The sequence below is a fragment of the Eumetopias jubatus genome, unplaced genomic scaffold, assembly GCF_037043125.1.
Source record: "Eumetopias jubatus isolate StellerSeaLion01/CBP00866 unplaced genomic scaffold, mEumJub1_p1.0 scaffold_16, whole genome shotgun sequence".
Classification (NCBI taxonomy): domain Eukaryota; kingdom Metazoa; phylum Chordata; class Mammalia; order Carnivora; family Otariidae; genus Eumetopias; species Eumetopias jubatus.
Window position 1 is genome coordinate 70,261,909 of NW_028274822.1, and position 26,719 is coordinate 70,288,627.

At 44.9% G+C, this 26,719-nt stretch overlaps 1 protein-coding gene and 1 pseudogene across 3 annotated transcripts in view; one reads left to right on the forward strand and one right to left on the reverse strand.

Annotated features, from left to right (window-relative positions):
• Positions 1-26,719, reverse strand: part of OSBP2 (oxysterol binding protein 2) — a 163,719-nt gene that overhangs the window by 110,749 nt on the left and 26,251 nt on the right. For all 3 annotated transcript variants that reach the window (XM_088019353.1, XM_028124683.1, XM_028124684.1), the window contains exon 2: positions 19,952-20,160. In XM_088019353.1, the coding sequence (XP_087875479.1) occupies positions 19,952-20,160 (209 nt within the window). The remainder of the gene's footprint in view (positions 1-19,951; positions 20,161-26,719) is intronic.
• Positions 13,292-13,854, forward strand: LOC114225198 (small ribosomal subunit protein eS10 pseudogene; annotated as a pseudogene).

Genomic DNA, 26,719 nt, shown 5'->3' on the forward strand with positions numbered 1-26,719 from the left:
GGCTGTGATGTCAGAATAGGGCTATGACATCAATGTGAAAGTAGGCCAGCCTGGGGAAGCAGAGCAGAAGAGGGAGCCACTGATGGGCTGGATTAGCCCCCCTGCAAGTAAGGCCAAGAGAAAGAGGTGGCTGGCTCTGTGTTCACTTCTTATAGCCTTTCAGAGCCCAGCTTGGACGCAGACCTGCAGATCTTCTGAAAATGATTCACAAGTCCTGAGAGGTAAGTTGCAAGTCCGCTAACCTGCCCATGCTTCCTTAGACATCAATTTGGGAGCAAAGAAAGTGAACAGCCATCCTCTAGCTCCCTCCTGTGTCAAGTGAAAAAAAATACTCTCTATTTTCTGACTGGGAGGTTCAACCTTGGACCCTAAGCAGGGAGTCAGGAGGATAGCTCCCAAGCGGGCTGTGTCAAGGTCTCCCAGGATAGATACAGTTAAATGCAGATAGATAAAACGCAGGACAATCTTTACATTTGAACTCCAGATACACAATTAATAAATTTTGGTATATGTCTTGACTATTACATGGGACATACTTATATTAAGACATTATTTGCTGTATACTTGAAGTTCACATTAAACTGGGTGACCTGTATGTTTATTTGCAAAATCTGGTACTCCTATCTAAGGAGATTTTTTTTTTCTTAATGTAGGTACCCTCCTCCGCCCCACCCCACCCAGTACTACTCTCATTCATTCAGATTTATCAGGGCAGGAGGACTTGGGAACCTGTATTATTTTAAAGCTGCCAAGATGGCTATTATCAATAATTACAGCTAATTGTTCTTGAACATTTACCAAGTCAAGTGCTGAGTTCTTTTTCATGCATTCTCTAAGTTAATCCTCACAGCACCTCTAAGAGGTGGGTCTATTATTAAGCCCATTTTACAGAGGAGAGAATGAGGCAAAAGACAGCAAGCAACTTGCCCAAGGTCACACAGCCGGTAAGTAAAGGAGCCATGGTTTGAACTCAGGGAGGCTCCCACTGGCTTAGAAATCTTTGAACTGCAAGGACCCTCACAAATGGGGAATCTGAGGCTCTGGGAAGTCCACATTCACATTAACCACTAGCTACTGTGCACAAGGAGCTAAACCAAGTTGCAGAGAGCAAGCATCTGGCCCAGGCAAGGGGTTGGCTCAGGGAAGTTTCCTGAATGGCCCTCTCCTTGAAGGAGAAGCAGACCTAAGGGGAAACAGGGTATGGGAAAGGGATTTGCAGGTGCTAGGGAAGAGGGTTTGCAGGTAAGAGGTTCAGCATGCCTCGCAGAAAGATAGTGTGCTGATGAGGAGAGGGGAAGCCTGGTAGATCTGGAGGGCAGGGGAGAGCCCAAGAAGGAATATAAGTCAAAATTGCATTTTGTTTTCAAATTAACCTACAGGAAATTTTACTTTCTTGTCATACAGTTCTATGCATTTTAACACATGTATAGCTTCATAACACACCTCCACTAGGACATAGATCAGTTTCATTACCCTCAAAATACTCCCTCACGCTATAATTTTGTATCACACCCTCCCTCCACCCCTCACCCCTGGCAATCACTGATTTGTCCTTCATCTCTACAGTTTTTGCCTTTTCCAGAATGTTAGATAAAATGGAGTCATACGACTTTTTGAGAATAGCTTCTTTCACTTGGCCTAATATCTCTGAGATTCATCCAAGTTGTTGTACGTATGGGTAACTCACTCGTTGGCATTACTCAGTGGTACTCCACTGTGTTGTGGACCAGAGTTTGTTCAATTGGTTACCCACTGAAGGACCCTTGGGTAGTTTCCAGTACTTTGCCATAAAACCAATGCGGCTCTGAACATTTGTGTGCAGGCTGTTATGTGAACTTAAGTTTCCATTTCTCTGGGATAAATGTGCAGGGTTGTGACTGCTAGGTCATACAGTCATTGCATGTTTAGTATTGTAAGAAACTGCCAAACTATTTTCCACGGTAGCTGTGCCATTTTATATTCCCACCAGCAATGTATAGGACAGATCCTTGCCAGCATTTGCTATCATCACTATTTTTTATTTCAGCTGTTCTTATAAGTGTGTAGTAATATCTCATAATGATCTTAATTTACATTTCTCTAATAGCTAATGATAATGATCACCTTTTCATGTGCTTATTTGCCGTCTGTATCTTCCCTTCAGTGAAATATGTTTGTGTTTTTTTCCCATTTATATTTAGATTCTCTTTTATTGTTGAGTTTTTACATTTAATTATACATTCTAGATACTGGTCCTCTGTTAGACAAGTAATTTGCAAATATTTTCTCCCAGTCTGTACTTTGTCTTTTCATCCTTTTGATAGGGTCTTTTGCAATGCCAAAATTTTCAAATTTAAAGTCTAATTTATTAATGTTTTCTCTTATGGAGTGTGCTTCTCATATCTTAGACATGTCTAACAACTCTTTGCCTAGCCCTAGGTCCCAAAGGTATCCTATGTTTTCTTCTAAAAGTTTTATGGTTTTACATTTAAATCCATGCTCCATTTTGAATTAATTTTTGTATACCATTTGATGCTTAGGTTGAAGTTCATTTCTTTTTTGCCTTCGGATGTCCAAAGAGTCCAGCAACAAAGTACCTTTGTCAAAGAGTCAATTTGGTGTATTTGTGTTTATTTCTGGGTTTTTTATTCTGTTAAATTGATTTATAGGTCTCTGTTCCTCCCCCAACATCATGTTGTCTTGATTACTCTAGATATACAGTAAGTCTTGGCATCAGGTAAAGTGATTTATTCCACTTTATTCTTTTTCAAAACTCTTTTAGCTCTTCTAGTTCCTTGTGTTTCCACATAAAATTTAGAGTTAGCTACAAAATGTCTTCCTAGGATTTTGATAGAAATTGTTTTAAACATATAAATCAATGCTGGGAAAACTGACATCTTTATTATGTTGAGTTTCTCAGTCCATGGACATGGTATGTCTCTCCATTTCTTCAGATCTTGAATTTCTTTTAGCATACAGATCCTGTACAAATTTTGTTAGATTTATATTTAAATATTTCATTTTGAGGAAGCAGAGTAAAAGTTTCACATTTTTGATGAAGTTCAATTTATCAATTTTTTTCTTTAATGGATTATGCTTTTGATGTCATACTTAAGAGCTCTTTGCTTAATCTTAGGTCACAAAAGTATTCTCCTATGTTTTCTTCTAAAAGTGTTATAGTTTTGTGTTTTATATTTTGACTTAACTTTTATATGTGTTTTATATTTTGAGTTAACTTTTGCCAACACAAAACTATCTTCATTACAGATTCTTTATAGTAAGTCTTAACATTGGGTAATTACTCCAACTTTATCCTTTTCAAAATTGTTTTAGCTATTCTAGTTCATTTGTCTTTCCATATAAATTTATAATAAGCTTGTCTACATTGAAAAAAATGTCAGGGAGGGGGTGGGGGGATGGGGTAGCCCAGTGATGGGTATTAAGGAGGGCACATGTTGTGATGAGCATTGGGTGTTATGCGCAAATAATGAATCATTGAACACTACATCAAAAACTAATGATGTACTGTATGGTGACTAACATAACATAATTAAAAAAAAGAAAAAATGTCTTGCTAAACTATTTTTATTGGAATTGCATTAAATCCTTTGATCATTTTGGAGACAACTGACATCCTTACTCTGTTGAATCTTCTGATCCATGAGCATTTTATGTCTCTCCATTTATTTTGGTCTTTTATCTGCATTTTCTAGTTTTCAGTATAAAGATACTATATAAGTTTTGTGATATTTATACCTAAGTATTTCATAGGGGTGCTTTAAATTTTTTTTTTTAATTTTGGTTTCTAAAGGCTCACTGCTAGCACATAAAAATATGATTGGTCTTTGGGGCACCTGGGTTGCTCAGTCAGTTGAGTGTCTGCCTTCAGCTCAGGTCATGATCCTGGGGTCCTGGGATCAAGTCCCATGTTGGGTTCCCTGCTCAGTGGGGAGTCTGCCTCTCCCTCTCTCTCTGCCCCTACCCCCACTCATGCTCTCTCTCTCTCTTTTTTTTAAAGATTTTATTTATTTATTTGCTAGAGAGAGAGAGTGAGAGTACAAGCAGGGGGAGCGGCAGGCAGAGGGAGAAGCAGGCTCCCCACTGAGCAGGGAGCCTGATGTGGGGCTCCATGCGGGGCTTGATCCCTTGAGCAGAAGGCAGACACTTAACCAACTGAGCTACCCACATGCCCCTGCTGGAAGTTTTCACCATGAATGATACTGAATATTTTCAAGTACTTTTTCTGCATGAATTGACATGATCATGTAGTTTTTATTTAGACCATTAATATGGTGATTCCACTGATTGCTTTTCAAATACTGGACCTATATTGTACAGCTAGTATGAATCCCACTCAGTCATGGTGTATTATTCTACTTATATATTGCTGTATTCAAACTACTAATAGTGTAATGAGGACTTTCTCACCTATGTTCATGAGAAATATTGGTCTGAGGTTTTCTTTTCTTGTACTATCTTTGTCCCGTTTGATATCAAGGTAATGCATTGGGAAGTGTTTCCCCCTTTTCTATTTTCTGGAAGAAGTTGTGTGCAAATGGTGTTATCACTTCTTCAAATGTTTGGTAGAATTCACCAATGAAATCACCTGAGCCTGAATATTTCTTCTTCTTTTTTTTTTTTGAAAGGTTTTAAACGGTGAATGCAATTTTTTTAAATAATTTTTTTAAAGATTTTATTTATTTGTTTGACAGAGAGAGACACAGCGAGAGAGGGAACACAAGCTGGGAGAGTGGGAGAGGGAGAAGCAGGCTTCCCACTGAGCAGGGAGCCCGATGTGGGACTCGATCCCAGGACCCTGGCATCATGACCTGAGCTGAAGGCAGATGCTTAACAACTGAGCCACCCAGGCACCCAATGAATGCAATTTCTTTAATGTTATAGGATTATTTAGGTTATATACTTGATCTTGGGTGCATTTTGGAGTTTATGATTTTTGAAGAATCTGTTTATTTAATCTAAGTTGTCAGAATTGTGGGTAGAGTTATTTGTAGTATTCCCTTGTTATTATTTTATGTCTGTGGTATCTATACTGCTGATGGCTTCTTTCATTCCTGATGTGGGTACTTTGATATTTTCATTTTAGCTGGCAATTGACCTAGTTGGGTTTAAGCCACAAGTTCTGACCAACCTTCTCCTGGTGATGATTTCATTATCAGTTCCCTTTACAATGCCTTTGCAGTGCTATTTGAATCTTTCCCTCATATGTGCCAGTGGCCACTGGGACCTTGGTGTTCATGTGGCTTTTAGTTCAGTTCTCCAAGTATGCAGTTTAGGATCTGACTCATGCACGTGCAGCTTGGACATGAACCTAGAAGTTCATAAACAACTTTACAGGGTCAGTTTCCCAAGCTCCTCTCTGTGATATCTTGGTATTTTCCAGTTCCCAAGGGTTCCTTCTTTCTGTCCTTTGGCCCAAGCCTGGGACTTTATTTACTTATCTCTCCACTGTCCATTTCCCATCACTGCACCCACATCTGGGGCCAAGTGGGTGGGAAGAGAAAAAGAAGAATGCAACAGGGGTTCTCACTCACTCTCTTGGGACCACAACTCTTTCTCCTGGAGGGGAGGGTTTCCCTCAAAGCTCTAGGCACCTGCAGCCCCCCGCTGCTACTATCACTGTAGGGGAACTTTCCCGTTCCTTGGGCCTGAACGAGAGGGCTTGTCCTGGAGCTCTCTCTGTCTGCTCACTCATGGGTCTCCCCCAAGTCCAGACTGGAAAATACTGGAAGGAAAAAAATTGTAAACTTACCACCTGTTCATTGTTACTTCAAATTATGATCTTCTCCAATCTGCTTGTGGCTACTTAATTTCCAGGGTGCTTAAATAGCTGTCCCATGCATTCTCTCCAGGTTTTCTAGCTGCACAAAATGAAGTGCTCTCACTTCATCCTCCTGAGGACTGGAAACAAGCTGAACTGCATTTTAGAAGATTCACTCTGGCTGTTGAGGAGTCTCTAATGGAAGACTCTAGAGTCCCGGATCTGGGAGGCCAGGTGGCCGAGCCAAGGTGGAGACCATGCAGATGAAGGGCAGCAGGCAGATGCAAAACTGTTCAGGGCTGGCACTCACAGGACCTCGTGACAGCTGAACATGAGAGGTGAAGGAAGGGAGGAGTAAACAGGACACTCGGGTTTACTACTGGTCCAACTTCCAGGTCTGGAAGGTAACCTAAGACTATGATGAGGGCAGTTTCAAGGCCGTGGGCAATGGGTCAGGTGGAACAGTGGGAAGAAGCCAGGAGAGAAGTTGAGGCTGCAGGAGAGAAAGGAGAACAGCTGTGGAACGAGGTCCCATTGGAGTCAACACAGTGGTGGATGCAGGGAGGTCGCTAAGTGTGATGGTAGAGAGCTGAGATGGTCCAGAAGGTGGACTTTTTTGTTCTATGGAATGAGAAGGAGGCAAGGTGTTTTGTTGGGGTAGTGAGAGTATGTAGAGTGGCAAAGACTTCAAGAGCCACTGGGAAGATGGGAAAGGAAGCTGTAAGGGGACCCACACTAGGGGGGCAGGCACTGATAAAGGCCCAGCAGAAGCCCTTGGGTTTAAGGATGTGCTGATCTATGTGGTTGGGAGGGATTACCCCCAAAGCATGGCTGCGTGGCTTATGTACCTTGGCCCAGTGAAGGGGCCCTACTACTCCTGCCTGAAGGCAGAAGGTGCAGAGCTAAACGGTCATCACCAAAACAGCGACAGCCTCACTTCTGTCAACTGAGCACTCCAGTTGCTAAGCTGAGCAGTTTGTAATATGATTTAATTTATTCCTCTTGACAACCTTAAGGGGTCTTTATCAATAGACACGCTTTTAGGGTAAGGAAACAGAGGCACAGAGTGGTCAAGCCACTTTGCCGAAGTGACCCAGCTAGTAAATGGCACAGCTGGGATTCAAGCCCAGGGCTGTCTGGTTCCCAAGCTGGTCTCATGGGTTGGTGGAGGACATGTGGGTGTGATGGAAGCTGGACAATCAGGCGAGGGAGGAAGACCCCTCTTAGGAGCGACTGGGGGACAGATACTGGGCCAAGCCAAGCAAGGGAGAAGAAGAAAGAAGGCAGCTACTAGAGGAGGAGCCAGAGGTCTAGAAGGGTACTGAGAGGGTAGCTGCTGTGGCAGCCGAAAAGGGGTCAGACTCTGACTTCAAATGACTGAGCCAGAGCCCCAGGATCCAGAGGTAGCTATGTGGGGGAGGCAGATGGGATCTGTGATACCAAGGCATAGCTAAAGATGCAGGGGTATGCCAACCAGAGGACCAGGCCTGGAAACTTGAGGACAAGCTCCACAGCAGAGGGCCCTGGTGGACCTCAGGGCTGAGATGGTGGGGAGCAATCCCCAGCAGGGGCACCAAATGCCAAGATTTAGATGAATGAGCAGCATGGGGAGGAGGCAAATGCTGGAGGTGGGCATGACCATGGCCTTGGTCACTTGCCCCTCTCAGAGCAGGGGGCTACCTAGATGTAAATTCACTCTCCTGGCTGTGTTCTTCTCCCCAAAGGTACCACATTCTGATGACCCCACAGGGACCTTTTTAAAAAGACAAGTGAGTAAGCAAAGGCACACATGCAAGCCAGCCCCAGCAGCCCAGCACAACCTCAGAAGGGCCTTCATCCAGCCACCAGATGGCAGCTGCAGACACCAGATAAAGCCTTCCATTGTCAACCGAGGCCCACATTTCAGAAGCTGCTAAAAAAGTAAATCATCCAGTCCGGGGTTGCTCATCTCCTCATCAGAATATCAGAAGACTCCATTGCCCTTCCTCACACAGATTCTTCTAATAACACACGAGAAAAATCTTGTAAATCTGAGACGAAGGAAAGACTGTCCTGAAAGCCTGGTGAGCTTTGCTCTCTCTGGTGACATGAGTCCCTGCCTATCTCCACCCCCACTGGAAGGTCCCCTGATTAGCTGCCTAGGACTTCACCTGAGGCCCCAGCCACCAGCCTCCTAGAGCTCTGCGCCCTCGCTGCTCTCGGGCTCCTCGGGCCTGGCACACTGCCTGGAGCATTCAGTAGCTGCGGCCTAGGCAGGAGTAGATGTCTCTAGTGTTCCACGGCAGCTGGGCAGAGACCCACGGGAGGACACAAGGAGGATGATCGCAGCTTGGCTTTGGCAGGTGGATGTGCTAAAAGGTCAAGAGGCCAAGAAGGGCCTGGGGCAAGGTAGGGTCCACACAAGGGACCCACGGGGAAGGCTGCACAGTGGGAAGGCTGGGTGGGCAGAAGAAAGCAGAGGACAAGGGTCTTCCAGAGCTTGAAGACAGATGTGGGGACGGTCAGTGATGGGGGGAGCAAGATGTGGTCAGCAATGGCAACATGTCAATGGGAAGGCTTCCTAGAGGTGGGAAGGGGGAGAGGGGACAGCCCTAGGAGAAGGCCAAAGACGATGCCAGAACTGCTCTGGGCTGGACAGGTCATCTAGAACCTCCCTCACCTGCTCCCCTCCACTGAAGTTGCAGGAGGTCAGAGGTGAGCAAGCAGGGGCCCCGCAGAACAGCTCCAGGTAAAGGAGCTGGAATACCTGGTGCTGCTCAGCACCAGAGACAGGCTTCCTGGAGGCTGAAAGAGGAGCCTCCAAGAAGGAACAAAGGACAGGGGGAGGGGAGCAGGGCTGGCCACAAAGCCGGGCTGGGTGTGTGAGTGAGGAGCACAGATTGAAGGCTAGGGAGGGAGGAACCCTCCGGCAGAGAGGGGGAACAGAGGACCCTGACTGAGGATAGCAGGAACAGGTGGGTTCATTTCTTCCTAAGAAGCAGTAAGGACGATAAATAAGGAAAAGAGAACCTCATTTAAAACAAACCAACACTAACAACACACTATATGTTCATTAATTGAATTTAAATAAAATTCAAAAAAATAAATAAGTAAAAAATAAAACCAACAAAAACAAGGTAGTTGCCAAAATGAGCACTGCCTCCTCACCATAAAGAGGAAATGGAGGACAAGAGCACCCCTGGGTCCTGTGGATCAGAGGCACGGGGTGGCTGCATGCAGACTCCAGGCCTTCCCAAATCACCGGGGCAGAACTGGTCCCACGCTGGTCCCGCACAGCCTTGGCCTGCTGACCTCATCCCTTGAGGCATCTTTAGACGTCATGGTCAGCTTTGGGGCCCAGCTGCCTACAGCACAGCAGGCCAAAGGGACAAGGGACAGCTGCCAGGAGGCCAGGACCCAATGAGAGCACGGAGGCTGGAGAGAAGTGAGCCACACGGCCTGGAGTCGGCGAGGGGCAGGGGTCAGAGTACGCCATCACAGTGGACCCCACATCCATGCCCGCCGTTGCTCTCAGTTCCTTTGGGTCCTCTTGAATGGCCCTGTCCCATAATCCTTCCTTCCACTGTTCCATTGCACAAGGCCCCTCAACCTGCCCCATCTGATAGGGGGGCTCAGCCTGGTCCCCTCATCCCATGTCCTCTGCCCCCTCCTTGTGGGAGTACTGGCCTGGGCTGGGTGGCTGCTGGGTCCAATGCCAGCTCCCTTTTCCGGCGATGGGTTCTGGGGCCGATGTCCCTGTGTCCTTGGCCCTCTTACTCCACCTCAGGCTTGGCTCATCTCTCCCCCTGAAGGGTCAGGGGCACCCAGGCAGCCTACTCTCAACCCCCACCAGAGAGCTCCTCCAAGTCTGGGTCCAGGCCTGGGCCCGCTGATCTCTGAGTTCCCTACACACAGCCCAGTCCCTGGGACACAAAAGGACACCAGTCAAGAGCCCTTTGTGACACACACATGCACTGTGCTTTTATAAGGAACATTTCGGTTTCAAGCAACCTCACATTGCTGGACTGCTTTCTTCTTTCACAGACAGAAAAGAAGCCTAGTGCCAACAATAAAAAGCAACCATAAACAGAGGGAGCATTAAATGAAAAAACATCATCTAGGGAGTTTGAGCATCCCCTCGTGCACTTGGAGAAATCTGCCCAATTTTTGGCTAAAGTCCATTTTCTTCAGTGATTATTTACAAAAAGGTTAAAAGAAAAATCTTTTCTCCCCCATGTAGCAGAAAGAAAGATTAGACAATTATGTCAATGTCATTTTTGTAAGTGCTATGTACTTCTGATCTCTCAGAGTCTGATCAACATGACATAATAATTAGGTGTAACAAATAAGGATAAGTAAACTCAAACAAGAAAGCCCAAATCTGCACCCCAAATACATAAGTAGGAGAGAATCTGGGGGTCTTCACTAAGCAAAACAGAGGGAATACAAATGGACTGGAGAAAAGGCCCTTGGGTTATAGGGCATTTGACAGGACATGATGCTTCACGGCTTTCAAATCCTTATACTTTGAAATACATGTAAGCAATTTGCTTCTCTCTGAATGGGTGCAGGCAAATCAGCCCTTCCCAGGGAAGAGCCCAATGGCAACAGTTAAGCAAACCCCTTCTCAAATGGGTCCAAATAACTGAAGTGTTCCAACCATCAGATGCAAGGTCCTTGGGCAAAAAGTAGGTCCTTCTGCTGTGTGGGGGCTTCTCCTGCTGACCAAAGGTGCTTGGGCCTCCTGGGACGGGCAGGTGGCTTCTATGCTCTAGCTGCTGAACCAGTCAGCCCTTCTGGCTACCATCCTCCCTCCAGGAGCCCTGTGCCCCCAGCCAGGCAGAGACCCTAGCCCCAGATCTTGCCAAGGCCACCCCTACCAGACTGATCTCCAGCCTCCCCTTGGTGACTGCCAGGCTGAGGGATGATGCAGCCCGAACACACGCAGTGTCCCCAGCCACATAGAACCCCCCATGGCCTCTGAACACATCCATTCCTTTGCTCCAGCCATTCCTATCCCCACCGCCTGGATAGTCTTCCTTCTTCCCTGCCCCCCTCACCTCCATCTCCATATTTCAAACCCTTCTTGTCCCTCAAAAACCCACCTCGGGTCTCAGCTCCTATAAGTAGCCTTCTCTGATGTCATTTCCCTCTCCCACCCACCCCAGTGGTGACAGCCTCCTACCTTACACTGTGCTAATTCACCTGTAAATCATTCTAACCTCCATAGGAACTGTCACGCCTCGTTCGTGAAGTTTGAGTTCACGTAGGACTGTGCCATTTGAATGACATTCGTTCCCTCTGAAAGGTTAATATACAAGAGCACATACTGTGCAGAGGTCTACTAGGGGTTATTTTTTATACAATAAAAACTACTGTGGCCTAGAAATAGGTGGTTCCTTCTTTTGGCCCATTTTAGACGACTAGCAAGTTAAGGCCACAAATATAAAACTGGAAAGCTCAAATGGCCAAGTTTCAGGTGCCCAAGGGATCGGTTCACTTCTGCAAGAGAGCAGGGGCGGACATGTGCTGTTGAGGACCGGGCTCTAGGAGTGTGTCCAGGTCCTGGGCTCTGCAGATGGCTGTCCCAGCACCCAGACTCCTGACTGACACAGACACTCATTCAAGAGGAGCAAGCACACCCCCAAGATGATGATGACTCATCCCTCTGCCTCCACCAGCGGCATGTCCCCAGCCAGAGCGGAGAGCAGCTGCCTTCCCCAGGATGCAGCCCTCCAGAACCATTGTGCCACATTTCAAGGAAATACATGTTGGTGGAGGTAGGTCATTTAAAGAGCGAAAGCATATTTTTCAAACACCCTGAGTACTTGACCTTCTGCGGATGATTCTGCCCTATCACCTGCTACCAGCTGTGGGCAGGATGATTTATGAGTGCTGAGCCACACTCCCCGACCACAGTGCTGGGATGAATGGAATTGGTTGCACCCGCAGCACTACACACTTCCCATATATTATCATGTAATTCTCCTGGTAACTGAGCAGGGGTGCTGAAGATGAGGAATCTGGAGCTGGGAAATATTCACTGGTTTGACTGAGGCCCCAAAGATGGCGGGAGCTCAGTGAGAAGCCTTGCCAACCACCCATTTTATAGACAAAGAGACTGAGGTCCCAAGAGACATAGTGACTTGCCCAAGGTCAGATCTGACCCTCCTCAGCTTAGCACCCAGCCCATAGTACCACAGAACATTCTACTAAATTTGGAAAATGAATGGCAAAAGAAACACAATTAGCCCAGAAGGACCCTTGGGACCCCCACCCCCAGCCCAGCTCTCTGCTGGAACCTCCCATCGTGTCCCTACCATCCCCCTCCCTTTTGTAGTACACTGGTTTGTTTCTCAGCCTAAGCAGAAATCGGTCTCACCCCTTCTACCGCTGGTTCTGCTTGTGTCTCCCAGTGCCACAAAAAAAGAAAAAAACAAAAAACAGGTCTGCATTCTCATTCACAAGCTCTGACCCTTCAAACTTGCAATATGAGCAGGCTCTGCCTGGCCTTCCTTTTTCCCATGAAGTGTCATGAGCTCCTTCATCTGCTCCAGTGGTGACAGGTATAGAGAAACCACAACAGCCCAAGCCTCCTCTCCAAGGACAATTCGAGCACGGACAAGGGTGTCCTGGCTGCTGTGCACACTGGCCCCACAACAAACCCGCACTGGGCACCGAGCCCAATGCCAAGCCCAGGGCTGGGCCCTGAGGTTACCATGTGGTACTATGGGCTGGGTGCTAAGCTGAGGAAATAAGACATTTTTGCCATTTTCCAAATTTAGTAGAATGTTCTGTGGTACTATGGGCTGGGTGCTAAGCCATGGAAATAAGACAACACAGGATCTCTCTGACCTGGAGAAATGCAGGTTTTATGGAAGAGATGGGCAATAAGTGAACAAAGCCAGTCCACTAATGAGGGCAGACAGCAGGGAAGAAAATAAGGATGCTATCATGGAGCTGTCTTAGAAGGGAACAACTTAAACCACTCTGAAGTGTTGCTGAGCTGAGACCTGAAGGATGAGAGCCAGGCAGGCCAAGAGTAGGAGCAGGAGTGTTCTAGGCAGAGAGGAGAGGCCAGCAAGTACAAAGGTCCTGAGGCAGGAGTTGAGTATGGTGAGCAGGGAGAGAGTGAGGGAAGAAGGCCATAGACTGTCATGCAAGGTAAGGAGCAGATTTTACCCTGAAAGCACTGACGAGCTCCCTGAGATGTGTGTGTGTATGTTAAAATAAATACACATAAAATTTAACATGTTAACTGTTTTAAGTGTATAATTCAGTGCTATTCAGTACATTTACAATGTTGTGCAACCATCACCTCTAGCACCACAACACTTTCATCACCTAAAAAGGAAACCCTGTACCCATTAAGCAGACACTTCCCACCCTTCTCTCCCCAGCTCCTGGCAACCATTCCTCTGCTTTCTGTCTCTCTGGATCTGCCTATTCTGGACATTTCATACATATAGAATCATACAACATGTGACCTCCTGTATCTGGCCTCTTTTAAGAAACGTGTTTTCGCCTTTCCAGCTCCGGCCCCGGACGTAGAAGCTGCTGAGATGTTGATGCCCAAGAAGAACCGAATTGCCATTTATGAACTCCTTTTCAAGGAGGGAGTGATGGTGGCCAAGAAAGATGTCCACATGCCCAAACATCCTGAGCTGGCAGACAAGAATGTGCCCAACCTTCATGTCATGAAGGCCATGCAGTCTCTCAAATCACGAGGCTACGTAAAGGAACAGTTTGCCTGGAGACATTTCTACTGGTACCTTACCAACGAGGGCATCCAGTATCTCCATTATTATCTCCACCTGCCCCCCGAGATTGTGCCTGCTACTCTGCGCCACAGCTGCCCTGAGACTGGCCAACCACGGCCCAAAGGTCTGGAGGGAGAGCGACCTGCAAGACTCACACGAGGGGAAGATGACAGAGACACCTACAGACGAAGCGCTGTGCCCCCTGGTGCCGACAAGAAAGCTGAGGCCGGGGCTGGGTCAGCAACTGAGTTCCAGTTTAGAGGCAGATTTGGTCGTGGACGTGGTCAGCCACCTCAGTAAAGTTGGAGATGTTTTGTGTTGAATAAATTTGTAGCCAGAAAAAAAAAAAAAAAGATTGTGTTTTCAAGGTTCATCCATGTTGTAGCATGTATTAGTACTTCATTCCTTTTCATTGCTCAGTAATATTCCATTGTATGGATATACCACATCTGTTCACCCATTCATCTGATGATGGACATTAGGGCTATGCTCACCTTTTGGCTCTTGTGGAGAGTGGGTGCTATGAACATTCCCATACAAAGTTTTTGTTTGAACACCTGCTTTCGATTCTTTGGGATATATACCCAGAAGTAGATTTGCTAGGGTCATATGGGTGATTATATGTTTAACTTAGTGAGAAACCACTAAACCATTTTCCACAGTGGCTGCACCATTTTACATTCCTACTGGCAGTGTTTGAGGGTTCTAATCTTCCACATCCCTGTCAACACTTACTTTCCATTGTTTTTGTATTTTGATTTTTGTTTTGATAATAGCCATCCTAATGGGTGTAAAGTGTGGTTCTGATTTTCATTTTCTTAATGACTAACAATGTTGATTATCTTTTCATGTGTTTATTAGCCATTCGGATATCTTCTTTGAAGAAATGTCTATTTAAGTCCTCCGTCCATTAATATCCTGGATTCTAGACACATCAAAAACATGTCTTGCAAATATTCTCTCCCATTCTGTGAATTGTCTTTTCCCTTTCTTGGTAAGTGTCCTTAGATGCACAAAAGTTTTATTAAATTTTGATAAAGTCTGATTCATGTATTTTTTGTTTTTGGCTGCTTGTGTTTTTGGTGTCATATCTAAAAGGCCATTGCCAAACCCAAGGTCATGAAGATTTACTTTTTTTTTTTTTTAGAGCATTATGGTTTTAACCTTTATATTTAGGTCTTGGATGCATTTGAGTACGTTTTTATATGTAGTGTGAGGTAGAGGTCCAACTTCATTCTTTTACATGTGGACATCCAGTCATCTCAGCACCATTTGTGGAAGAGACTATCCTTTCCCTGTTGAATGACCTTTGTACCATTGTTGAAAATTCATTGCCCATATTTCTAGACTCTCAGTTTTATTTCATTGATCTGCATGTCCATCCTTAGGTCAGTACCACACTGTTTTGATTGTTGTAGCTTTTCCTTAAATATTTATTTATTTATTTTAGAGAGAGAGCACACTGAGGGTAGGGGCAGAGGGAGAGGGAGAGAGAAACTCAAGCAGACTCTGTGCTGAGTGCAGAGCCTGATGTGGGGCTCAATCTCATGATTCTGAGATCTCATGACCCTGAGATCACCACCAGAGCCAAAACCAAGAGCTGGACGCTTAACTGACTGTGCCTCCCAGGCACCCCTTGATTGTTATAGCTTTATAGTAAGTTTTGAAACTGGACAGAGTTCTCTAACTTTGTCTTCTTTTTCAAGATTGTTTTAGCTATTTTCGGTTCTCTGGGATGGTTTTTTCTACTTCTAAGAAAAAAGGCCATTGGAATTTTGATATGGATTGTACTGAATCTATACATTGCTTTGAGCAGTATTGCCATCTTAATAATATTAAGTCTTCCAATCCATGAACACGTCTTTCCATTTATTTAGGTCTTTAATTTCTTCTGCAATTTTTTTGTTTTTTGTTTTTTTAGTTTTCAGTGAACAGCTCATCTCCTTGGTTAAATTTATTCCTCAGTATTTTATTATTTGTGATGATATTTAAGTGGAATTATTTTCTTCATTTCCTTTTTGGAGAGTTCATTGTATGTATAGAGAAATACAAGTGACATTTGTTGATCTTGTGCCCTGCAGATTTGCTGAATTTGTGTATTAGCTTTAATAGTTTTGTGTGTGTCTGTGTGTGTTTTCTCAGGGATTTTCTATATATAGGATTGTGTCATCTGCTAATAGAAAGTTTTACTGCTTTCTTTCCAATTTTTCCTTTGGTTTCCTTTTCTTGTCTAGAACTTCCAGTACAATGTAGAATAGCCATGGTGAAAATAGGCATTCTTGTCTTGTTCCTGATCTTAGGGGAAAACTTTCAGTTTTTTAACCATTGAATATGATGTTAGCTGTGGGTTTTTCATAAATGCCCTTTATCATGTTGAGGAAGTTACCCCCTAGTCTGACTTCGCTGATTTTATTTTTAAGATTTTATTTATTTATTTGACACAGAAAGAGATAGCAAGAGCAGGAACACAAGCAGGGGGAGTGGGAGAGGGAGAAGCTGGCTTCCCATCGAGCAGGGAACCCGATGTGGGGTTCAATCCCAGGACCCTGGGATCATGACCTGAGCCAAAGGCAGACGCTTAATGACTGAGCCCCCCAGGCACCCCCTTTGCTGATGTTTTTATCATGAAAGGATGTTGGATTTTGTTAAATTCTCTTTCTGCATCAGTTGAGATGATCATGTGAGGGTTTTTTTCCTTTAATCAATGTAGTGTATTATACTGATTGGTTTCTTATGTTGAACTGCCCTTGCATTCCTGGGATAAATCCCACTTGGCGGGAGCGTGTGTATAACCCTTTTGATATGCTGTTGGATTTTGTTTGCTGATATTGTGTTGAGGGGTCTAACATTTATATTCATAAGGGATAATGGTCTATAGTTTTATTTTCTTGTGACGTCTTTGTTTGGCTTTGGTATAGTGCCAGGCACACAGAGTAAGTTAGAAAGTGTTTCCCTCCTCTTCATTTTTTGGAAGTTTAAGAAGGATTGGTATTAATTCTTTTTAAATGTTTAGTAGAATTCACCAGTGAAATTATCTGGTCCTGGACTTTTCTTTGTTGGGAGATTTTTGAGGACTGATTCAATTTCTTTACTTATTATTTTCTATTTCTTCTTCAGTTGGTTTGGTAACTTGTGTGTTTCTAGGAATTTGTCCATTTCATCTATTTTGTCTAATTTATTGGCACACAATTGCTCATAGTATTGTTTTATAATCCTTTTTGTTTCTGTAAGGTCAGTAGTAATGTCCTCATTTTCATTTCTGATTTTAGTAATTTGAGTCTTCTCTTTTCTTCCTAATCAGTCTAGCAAAAGGTTTGTCAATTTTGCTGATTGTTTCAAAGAATCAACTTTTAGTTTCACTGATTTTTCTCTATCGTTTTTTTATTCTCTATTTCACTTATCTCAACTCTGATATTTATTGTTTCCTTGTTTCTGATAGCTTTGGTTTAGTTTGGTCTTTTTAATCTAGTTCCTTAAGATGGAAGGTTTGGTTATTGATTTGAGATTTTCTGTCTTTTTAAATGCATATTTTATAGCTATAAATTTCCCTCTGAGCACTTCTTTTGCTGTATCCCATAAATTTTGGTATGTTGTGTTTTCATTTTCATCCATCTCAAAGTATTTTCTAATTTCCCTTGTGATTTCATCTTTGAATCATGGGTTGTTCAAGAATGCTTTGTTTAATTTCTACATATTTGTGAATTTTCTAGTGTTTCTTCTGTAATTGAGTTCTAGCTTCATTTCACTATAGTTAGAAAAGGTACTTTGTATGATTACAATCTTCTTAAATCTATTGAGACTTGTTTTGTGGCCTAACATTTAGTGTATCATGGAGAATTTTTCACACGCACTTGAGAAGAATGTATGTGTTCTGCTTTGTTGAGTGAGTGTTCTGTATATGTCTGTTAAGTCTAGTTGGTTTATAGTATCCAAGAGTTGTAAGCAGTGCAGTTATATGATTAAATTCCCATTTTTTAATATGTCATTCTGCCTGTGGTTTGGAGAACTGACTGGAAACAGGAAGACGGTGAGGAGGTTGTTGCAGACATCCAGGTAAGGGGATGGTGCCTGGACTGGGGGGGGGGGGGGTGCTAGAAAAGCTGGAGAGTAGCTTTCAAGTAGTTTTCAAGAAGTAAGTAGAGGTAGGAAGTAAGCTTCCTGCTAGATGAGAGATGGTCCATAGTCTAAAAGGGACAGATAGGCCCCGGGATGACCTGCAGGGGGTCTATCTGGAGTGCCCTTGACCTAGCTTGGTCACTATCAGCCAGAGTCAAGGAGAACCACACCAGACTGCCTTCCCTCATTCAGGGTTACCTGAAACTGACTCCATGTGAAAAGTTGCAAACCACAACTTTCCAACATCAGCCTGAGAATGGTGGGAGAGGGTATTGCTTTGCAGAGAATGCTACTACAAGACCTATTTTTCAGGAAATAATCAACTTTTCTATAAAAGCACAGTACCTTCCTGAAGGCTTCTGTTTCACACACATTAGTTCATTTATGTTTCAAAATATCCAAAGGAGAGGAATCCATTCCTCATCAACTTATAGCAAGTGCTACCTTGAATTTTACCTGAATGTCCTGTGTCTTCACCTGGGAGGCTAACCCCTGGGGACACAAGACATGTGCTGTGTCTCCAGTCCCTGACTATACCAAGCGTATGAAATGAAGGAAGGTGAGCCTGAGGCAACTCCCTCTGGGGTCCCAACCTCTCCTAGAAGAAGTCCAGGCTTCACAATTCCTAGCACTGCCCAGCTGAGTTAACAAGCATTCACCATAGTGGCTTTCCATAGGCCTCCAAACAGAGCGCACAGGTCCTACTAGGGGTCTTGGCATAGCCCTTGCCTGAGATGGCCCCAACATCCTCCTTCACGGGAAAGGGAGTGGTACCCTGGGGACCCCTTTCCAAGCTCAGCGTCACTGTTGACACACCAGAGTCACATGAGTGCTGACCCCAAGGAAGAGTCCCCGGGGTCAGGGGAGGATCCATGCTCCAAACGTGTGAGACCAAAAGAAAAGGTCAGACCGATATTCAATGACCTTCAATGCGCACTGAGAAGCTAGTACTGGGGGAGACCCCAACACACGGAGACTAGGTATGGGGCATGGTGACTGATATCATAGACCCTCTCATCCTGCTTTGTGCTAGAGCTCCTTCCACAGGACTCCCTGTCTCCCCAACCAGCTTGTGTGATAATCTTAGAGAGCAGAGCCTGTGACTCATTCTCACCTGGAGCCCTGCTTTCCTAAAAGAACTCCACATAGGTCTAAGGAAACACACACCATTTTGTGTTAGCTTCAGAAGAATCACAGCTTCCCAATCTTTCCTGCTCATGTGTGTTTAGATTTAGTTTTCACCCAACAGAAACATGTGCTCTCACTCTGGGTGGACAAGACAGTGGGAGGCAGGCATTCTCACACACTGCTACAGGCATCTGATCGTATAACCCCTATGGAGGGCCGCTTGACAATCTCTCAAATTACAAATGCACACTCCCGTTAACCCAGCCACCCCACCCCCTTGGAACATATACTTCATTTATACTTCTGCAAATGTGAAACGAAACGCAAGGTTACTCATTGCAGCACAGTGTGTCATAACAAAATAAACAACCTAAATGTTCATCAACAGACTTGGGGTTAAATAAACTATGATACATCCGTACAACAAAGCGCTAGAATGTTGTAAAAACAAGGAGGAAGTTTCTTACGTACTGATAGAGAAAATTTCCAAGATATATTGCTAAATGGAAAGAAGGCAAGGTGGAAGACTGCATTTAGTTTAAAGTAAGTACCAATTTTAATATATATGTAAAAGACACAAGGTAGCTCTGGTTGCCTCTGGAAGGGATCACAGGGTGGGTGTGGCTGGGAACGAGAGTCAAGGGCAGGAGTCACTGCATGTGCTTTTGAAACTGTTGGCTTACGAATCATATAAAGACATTACATATTAAGAAAGTGACTGTATTAAAGTAAACACTTAAATGTCTTGCCCAGGATATCTGAGCTGGCCTTCCACCTCAGCAAAGGAAGCATCTCTGGCTAAATGGTTTTTCAGTCTCCATAATGGGCCTGGGAAAAAGTCTGGCCCCAGGCACAGTTGCACAATCCTGGACTCCCACCCCAGCTGCTGCCTCTGGATCTCACCTACTGCAGCATCTGAAGGGTCTGCTGAAGTCCAGGAACCAGACTTGTCCAAAGAAAGACACACACAACCCTGCTCACTACAAATATTTCTATCCCAAGAACTGCCAGCCAACCTTGACCACCTAAGCCTCTCATTGCTGAGGACACATGGAGCTGAATAAGAAGGGTAAACACATACCTCTACCTTCCAGGGTTGGTCTGGATTAGCCTGGCTCTCCTGGTCACCACCACCCCCAAACGCTATCAATTCCCACTCTCTCCAGACCCATGACACTGTGTGTATACCCGCTCACCAAGCGCTCACTACCTGAGTGGCTGCTCATCATGTGGACAGCCTTGGCCTTGGCCAGCTCCAGGGCGGTGATCCACTGCTGCCGCTCCACCTCCGAGCTGGCCTTGAGGTGGTAGGTCCTTGCCCCACTGGTTAGCACGATACCGCAAGAGTCCTCCGTGTCAAAGTGCGCGGTGGACAGGTTGATGGTGCCACGGCAGGTGTGGGCCATTTCACCCTGATTTCTGTAGGATGCAAGAGAAGGTATGGGGTGAGGCTCCCAAACTCAATATCTCTAGACTGAAGAAAGCCTCAAGGCAAATCCTCAGAATCTCAGACCCTTTGAGCTGGAGAGACCCTGGAGTCGGAGCTAGGAGATAATGTCTGGTGGGATTGACTGGAAGGGGCTTGGCTGAGGGGTGCTCAGTGGGGAGATGGCAGAGGGAGGAGGGCCTGCATTAGTGCCAAATGCAGGGTATGCCTGCGGTGGGCTGAGCCCTAGCAGACACCAGGAAATGGAGAAGGCTGACTGTCTAGGGTCCTGCGAGGCAGCATAGACATCTAACTCCATCCCAGCCTCCTCCCACTAAGCCTCAGAACCATAGAGTTGGAGCAGGATGGGAATCTGCCACTGAAAATGAGATTAGAGACTTGGAACCTCAGGGGGTGAACTTGGAGGTACCCCCTAGCAGGAGTGATCTGGCAACAGAGATCTGCAGGGCAAGGATGCCACCACACCAAATGAGAAGAAGGTAATGGCTGGCCTAATGCAGGGTGACCTCATTACAGGGACTGACCCTTTGTTGGTTATAAGGGTCAGAGAATTCCCCCCAAAGTAAGGGGAAGCAGAGGTGATTGAAGTGTGGGCCATTTCCAGCTGTGACTGAAGTCTGAAAATGGAGATGCAACTATCATGACTGGATCTACTTAACTCACTACTTCACACACTCAAAGGAAATTTAGAACCCTCACAACATACCAAATTTCCTTCCACAGAGAGGGTTGGAAAAGGAAGAGCCATTGGTCAGCACGTAACACTGCCAGTGGCAGGAGCTCGTTCAGCAATTCTGCTGGCCTTTGATGCTTCTTCATTTCCCCTGGTTGTTCCTCATCTGCTATTTTCTTGATTCTTCTACCAGTTCTATTTTCTTTTTTTTCTTTTTTTTTTTTAAGATTTATTTATTTATTTGACAGAGAGAGAGAGAGACAGCGAGAGAGGGAACACAAGCAGGGGAAGTGGGAGGGGGAGAAGCAAGCTTCCCACTGAGCAGAGAGCCCAATGCAGGGCTCGATCCCAGGACCCTGGGATCATGACCTGAGCTGAAGGCAGATGCTTAACAACTGAGCCACCCAGGTACCCCTACCAATTCTATTTTCTTAAAGGTTTATGTATTTATTTTTAAAGAGAGAGAGAGCATGCACACAGACGAGCAGGGGGTGGGGCAGAGGGAGAGGGAGAAGAGAATCTCAAGCAGACTCCCCGCTGAGCGTGGAGCCCGAGGGGGCTGGCCGTGGGGCTCAACTTTGGGCTCCATCTCACAACCTTGAGATCATGACCTGGGCCAACATCAAGAGTCAGATGCTTAACCCACTGAGGAGCCCCTCTTCTACCAGTTCAAAAGTCAAATGACTTGACACTCGGTAAGACATTCAGCTTCCATGTGAACAGTGGCCGCCTTTTCTGATTCCCTCCTGCTTTGGTTACATTTCTTGGAGAAGATGATGTAGTTTCTATCTGAGGAAAGGTCCAGCTCATAGGTGCTGACGTCTTCTACTTGAAGGAGACTCCTAATTTACAAAATTACTGGCAAGGTTGGGCATGCCTGTTGGAAGCTTGCCCTTTTAGATTCAAGGGCTTTCAGGCTAGAGACTGTTCCAGTATTAAACAGTCTAGTAATTAACCAAAAATACCACTGTGGCTCAGCTCAAAAAAGAGAGGAGGGTGACTGAAAGGGCAAAGACCATGAGGCCAAGTGGAGTTTACAGCTTTCAGAGAATAGGAAAAACTTACGTGTGGCTGGAGCATTGAGAACAACAGAGTGAATGAGAAAAAAGATGAAGCTAGAAAATTGTGTAGGGACCAAATGTACTGCCTTGCAGGTGATGCTAAGGATTTAGACTTTTATCTCAAAACAAAAACAATGGGCTTGCTGGACCTCATGTCAAGAAAGGAGCAGGGGTGGCCAAGAGTTACAGAAATTCCTTTGGAAAATGGGGAATAGAAGTATCTGGAGTGAGATGGTATATGGAAGCCTGGCCACTGTGTGATACAAGGGCTGGGCTGGAAGTTATCTAGTAGCTATTGTTTTGGATTACAACCTCTTGACTAAAATAAATACCCGAGTCCATGCTGATGTAAGTAAATAGTCGAAGGGCTAAAGGAATGCGGGAGAAGGGACAGATCTTCCTTAATAAAAGTAGATGTGATCATAGAAATAGAAAATCACTGAATGCAATGTGGGATTCTGGACTGGATTATAAAATAAAAAAAAAGACATTAGAGAGAAACTTGTAAAATATGAATAAAGTCAGAGGTTTAGTTAATAGTATCATACAACGTTAATTTTCCACTTTTGACAATTTTACTTTGCTGAGATAAGATGTTAACATTAGGGGAAGCTAGATGAAGGGTATGTGAGAACTCTCTGAACTTGCAACTTTTCTGTAAGTCTCGGTATATTTTCTTTTTGTTCTTTTTCTTGTTGTTAGTAGTAGATCACCACTTTATTATAAAAGTACACAACTCAGGAACAGCCAGATGGAAGAGATACATAGAATAAGGTATGGGGAAATGGTATGGGGCTTCCACATTCTCTGAGTGTGCCACTGTCCCCAAATCTCCACATGTTCACCAACCTAGAAATTGTCCAAACTGTAGTCTAAGTTACTTCAAAATTAAAAATAATTCATATTAATGCTGCCATCACACTCTACCCAGGACCATTGCTGATATGAAATCTTGTATCCAGAACCAAGAATTCACTTGCCCTCAGGCTCAGTGACAGGGTTGGAGATATTCCCAATGTCACTGAAGGAGAGAAGCCCTAAGTCCCCATCATAACATCTGGTTCTGGACTAGGCTTTACAAAGAGTGAGGCGAAGGCACTTTAAAAATCACTAGAAAAAGAAGAGTAGAGTGGCGGGTAAGGCTCAGGGAGGGAGGGAGAATCTCCTAGTCAAGACAAACTGAAAACCAAAATTCAAAACCCATGAAGGAAATCAATGCTAACAAAGAAAACAACAAAGTCAAACGCTCAGCAGATGAATCACTTCAGACAAAAATGGACCTATCAGAACAATATTTTTAAATGAACATAAATAGGCTTAGTATTCTTAAAGATGAAGGAATAGCATCAATAAAGAGCAATAATTTGTGAAACAGAAGCTGGTAAAAACAAAACAAGAACACGTAGACATGAAAAAGTAACAAGAGAATTTCAGCAAATGAAAATGTAGCAGATAAACTTTACCAGTCACCCAGCAAATTTAACCATCTAAATTTAACCTTAACTCTTTGTAACTAGAGTTACTTTTCATTAAAATACTTGAGGAGATTCATTTTTCAGTTTTACTTTTCTGCATTATGGGAAGAAATTATATAGAGACACATGTGAATTTAGGAATTAAAGGCCCACTAAAATCATCAAGGTCCAAGACATTTGCTTGTCTTGGAATTTAACTCTGTTCTTTTTTCTTTCACTTAGATGTTTTGTGGCCAATCCATTCTCCACCAGTAGCCAAAGTGATATTTTTTGTCCTGTTACTCAGTGTTTTAAAAATTTCAATGCCTTCAAAGTAAGTCCCAAAAGGGTCTAAAATTCAGGGCGGGACATTTCCTAAAATTCAGGTTTGTTTTCTGGAGTGGTACACCTACCCATGTTGTATATAAAAGTTTTTGTTTCTTCCATTGTGAGTTCTGGCCTGAGGCAACCCTCTCTATGAGAGCTGACCTTCCAGGGCCATCCACCAGCCCAGATGGTGGAAAAGTTAAAGCCCCACTCCCACTCATAGCACACTGTGGACTTGGGTCTGCAAGCTGCAGTGGCAACTCCTGTCCTACCTGCCCTTGGGGGGAAGCTTTGGAGGTGTGCAACAACCTCGAACCATCTCTTCTCATCGAGCCCTGGATGTCCTCAGTGCCTCAAGACAAACCAGGCCATGTCCTAGGGCCTGCCAGTTATGTCAGAGCTCATATCCAGCACACGTGATCATTTATCTTCTGCCAGTTTTTAAAAGAAACACGTTCTGTGGCATTACTTTACATTTGGTGGATATCTTAAGTATTTAGAACAAGTAGAGACAAAATATGGAACACCTGCCATAAACGTAACGGTAAGAGAGGCTAACCATAACTAACATTGTTCTAAGTGAGTCACACTGACTCTCAACCAAATAATATTCATCCAGTTTTGATGGCCAATGTCCTTGTCAGAGATGAGAATATGACGCCAGCTATCAGAACTTGGAAGCCTGTAATAGTTAATGTAGCACTTTGGCTAGTGACTAACCCAACCCACCTGGATGGAATAACAAACCTTATGCACCAGCTCAGAGTTCCCTCACCACCTCTTCTCTTACCTCTCTTGGTACACCATTTGGCTTGAGTCACCCCTCCATTTCTGGGCTTGGAAGGGATGCGAGTCTCAGAGTATGGGATCTGGCTTCCTGATTGGCCATCAAGAGACTGGATTTTTGCAACCCGCTAACGTGAAAAGGTTAGTACCTCACAGGCTGAACAATGGCCAATGGGAAGTAGGAAAGAGATGGGGAGGTAAATTCTCCTCATTTTCCCCCTCAGGGGACCTTTCCAAAGTATGTTTTATCCTCGCAAACCTTCTGGAGAAGTCCATAAGCCCAGAGAACATGAGTAGTCTCTGTAACACTTGTAGTTTGCTGTGAAGTGGTGGCCAGCCCATTAAAATCTCACATCACTTTGCATCTTTCCCTGGCCTTTCTTTACCTTTTTGCCTCCACATCACCAAGGATCATCTTGCTGAGTGTCCAACCTGCCATGGTAACAGGAGGGACCAACAGTAAACCTCCATGGCATGACCCACTCCTTGGAAAGAACAAGACAGCCATCAACTAGTTTAGACCACTTTTACCTTGGGAGAGTGGGAATTGAGCGATTTTTCCTTACTGGAAACAATGTGTTTTCTGGTAATGGGGTTGCCTTCAGCAGCACGATGGTCCACAGTTATTGAATCCTCATTTGCTGGCCTGGATTCTCATATGACACAGCCTCAGACTAAGTCACCCATTTCAACCAAGGAAGTGAACCAATGACTCCTGGCTGGAGTTTGCTGATCTCACTGTGAAACCCTGTTGTCACTCAGGAGGAACCAACCTGACAGAAGAAAGGAAGGCTCAGCTGGGACATCTACTGAAGAGATGTATTATGTGCTTGAGGGACTATCCTCCAGGATGAAGTATATGCCTTGAACTGACAACTGATATCTGGTGCTGTGTCCTGTATATTACGAAGATGGGTCCAGGAGCGGCCCTGCTCACCATTACACACAGTGACCCCTTGCAGAGTTTGTGCTTCCCTTCAGCTGGGCTCAGCTGGGTTAGAGGTTCTGCTTCCAGGGAAAGGGGAAACACAACACAATAAGGCTTCCATTCAAACAGAAGCTGATGTTACCCCCTGGCCACTCTCTGTTCCTCACGACAGCGACCAACAGACCAATAAGCAAGTGACAATACTGCTGGGGTTACAGATGCAAACTGCCATGGAGAGTTAGGTTAGGGCACATATGGGGATGGGAGGGGAATGTCTGGAATCAAGTTGAAAGGATTCCCTGCGGACTCTCTTAATATTTCCATGTCCAGTACTGGTTACTAATGGGCAAAGCAACCAGGAACTCAGACCCCTCAGGACAAATGTCACAGACTAGCCAAAGTGCTATCAGAGAGTGAAGAGGATCTAAAACAGGTGGTAGAGGAGGAAGATAACGAATATCAATTATAGTGTTGGGACAGACAGCAGCAGCAAATGAGCTTGTTTCATGGCCTTCTTCTTCTGTCTTCCAGGCAACCCCAGCTGGCCACCAGGAAGGGGACTCTGTCACTGATTGGACTTGCACCTCCCCTCCCAGGGAAGGGGTAAAGATGTCTTCGTTCTCCCAGGAGAATGGAGGTCCCCACATCGTAGTAGGAGAGCTGACACCATGGGAGGGCACGAGTGGACCTGAGTAGCGCAAGGTGTGGAGCGTATTGGACACAAACCTTGTGCACCTTCTCAGATTCCCTCGACCACCTCCTTCTCTGTCTCTCGGTCGGTACCTCATCTTTGCCCAATTGTCCCTTTACTTCTGGACTTCCATGAAATGCCACAGTGGGAAATGGGAGGTGGAAACAAAGGGGACAGATAAATCCCCTCCGCTCTTCCTTCTGCAGACTGCTCAGAGGTATGTTTTCTCCTTGCATATCTTCTGGAGAAGTCCATGTGCCAGACCTGCCGTGTCTCTCTGCTGCTCACTGTGAAGTGACATCCATCCTCCTGCTTCCCGTTTCTGCCTCTCCGCCCCGGGATTGCATCTCTCACACAAAGTGTCCCCTCTTGGGGGCACTTGGGTGGCTCAGTCGGTTAAGTGTCTGCCTTCGGCTCCAGTAGTGATCCCAGGGTCCTGGGATTGAGCCCCTCATTGGGCTCCCTGCTCAACAGGGAGCCTGCTTCTCCCTCTGCCCCTCCCCCCAACTCATTTGAGAGAGCGTGTGCGCAAGCTGTTTTCTAGAGGACCTTAATAAAAAATGTCCACAGGCAAAAAAAAAAAAAAAAAATTGACAAGCAACAAATTTGAA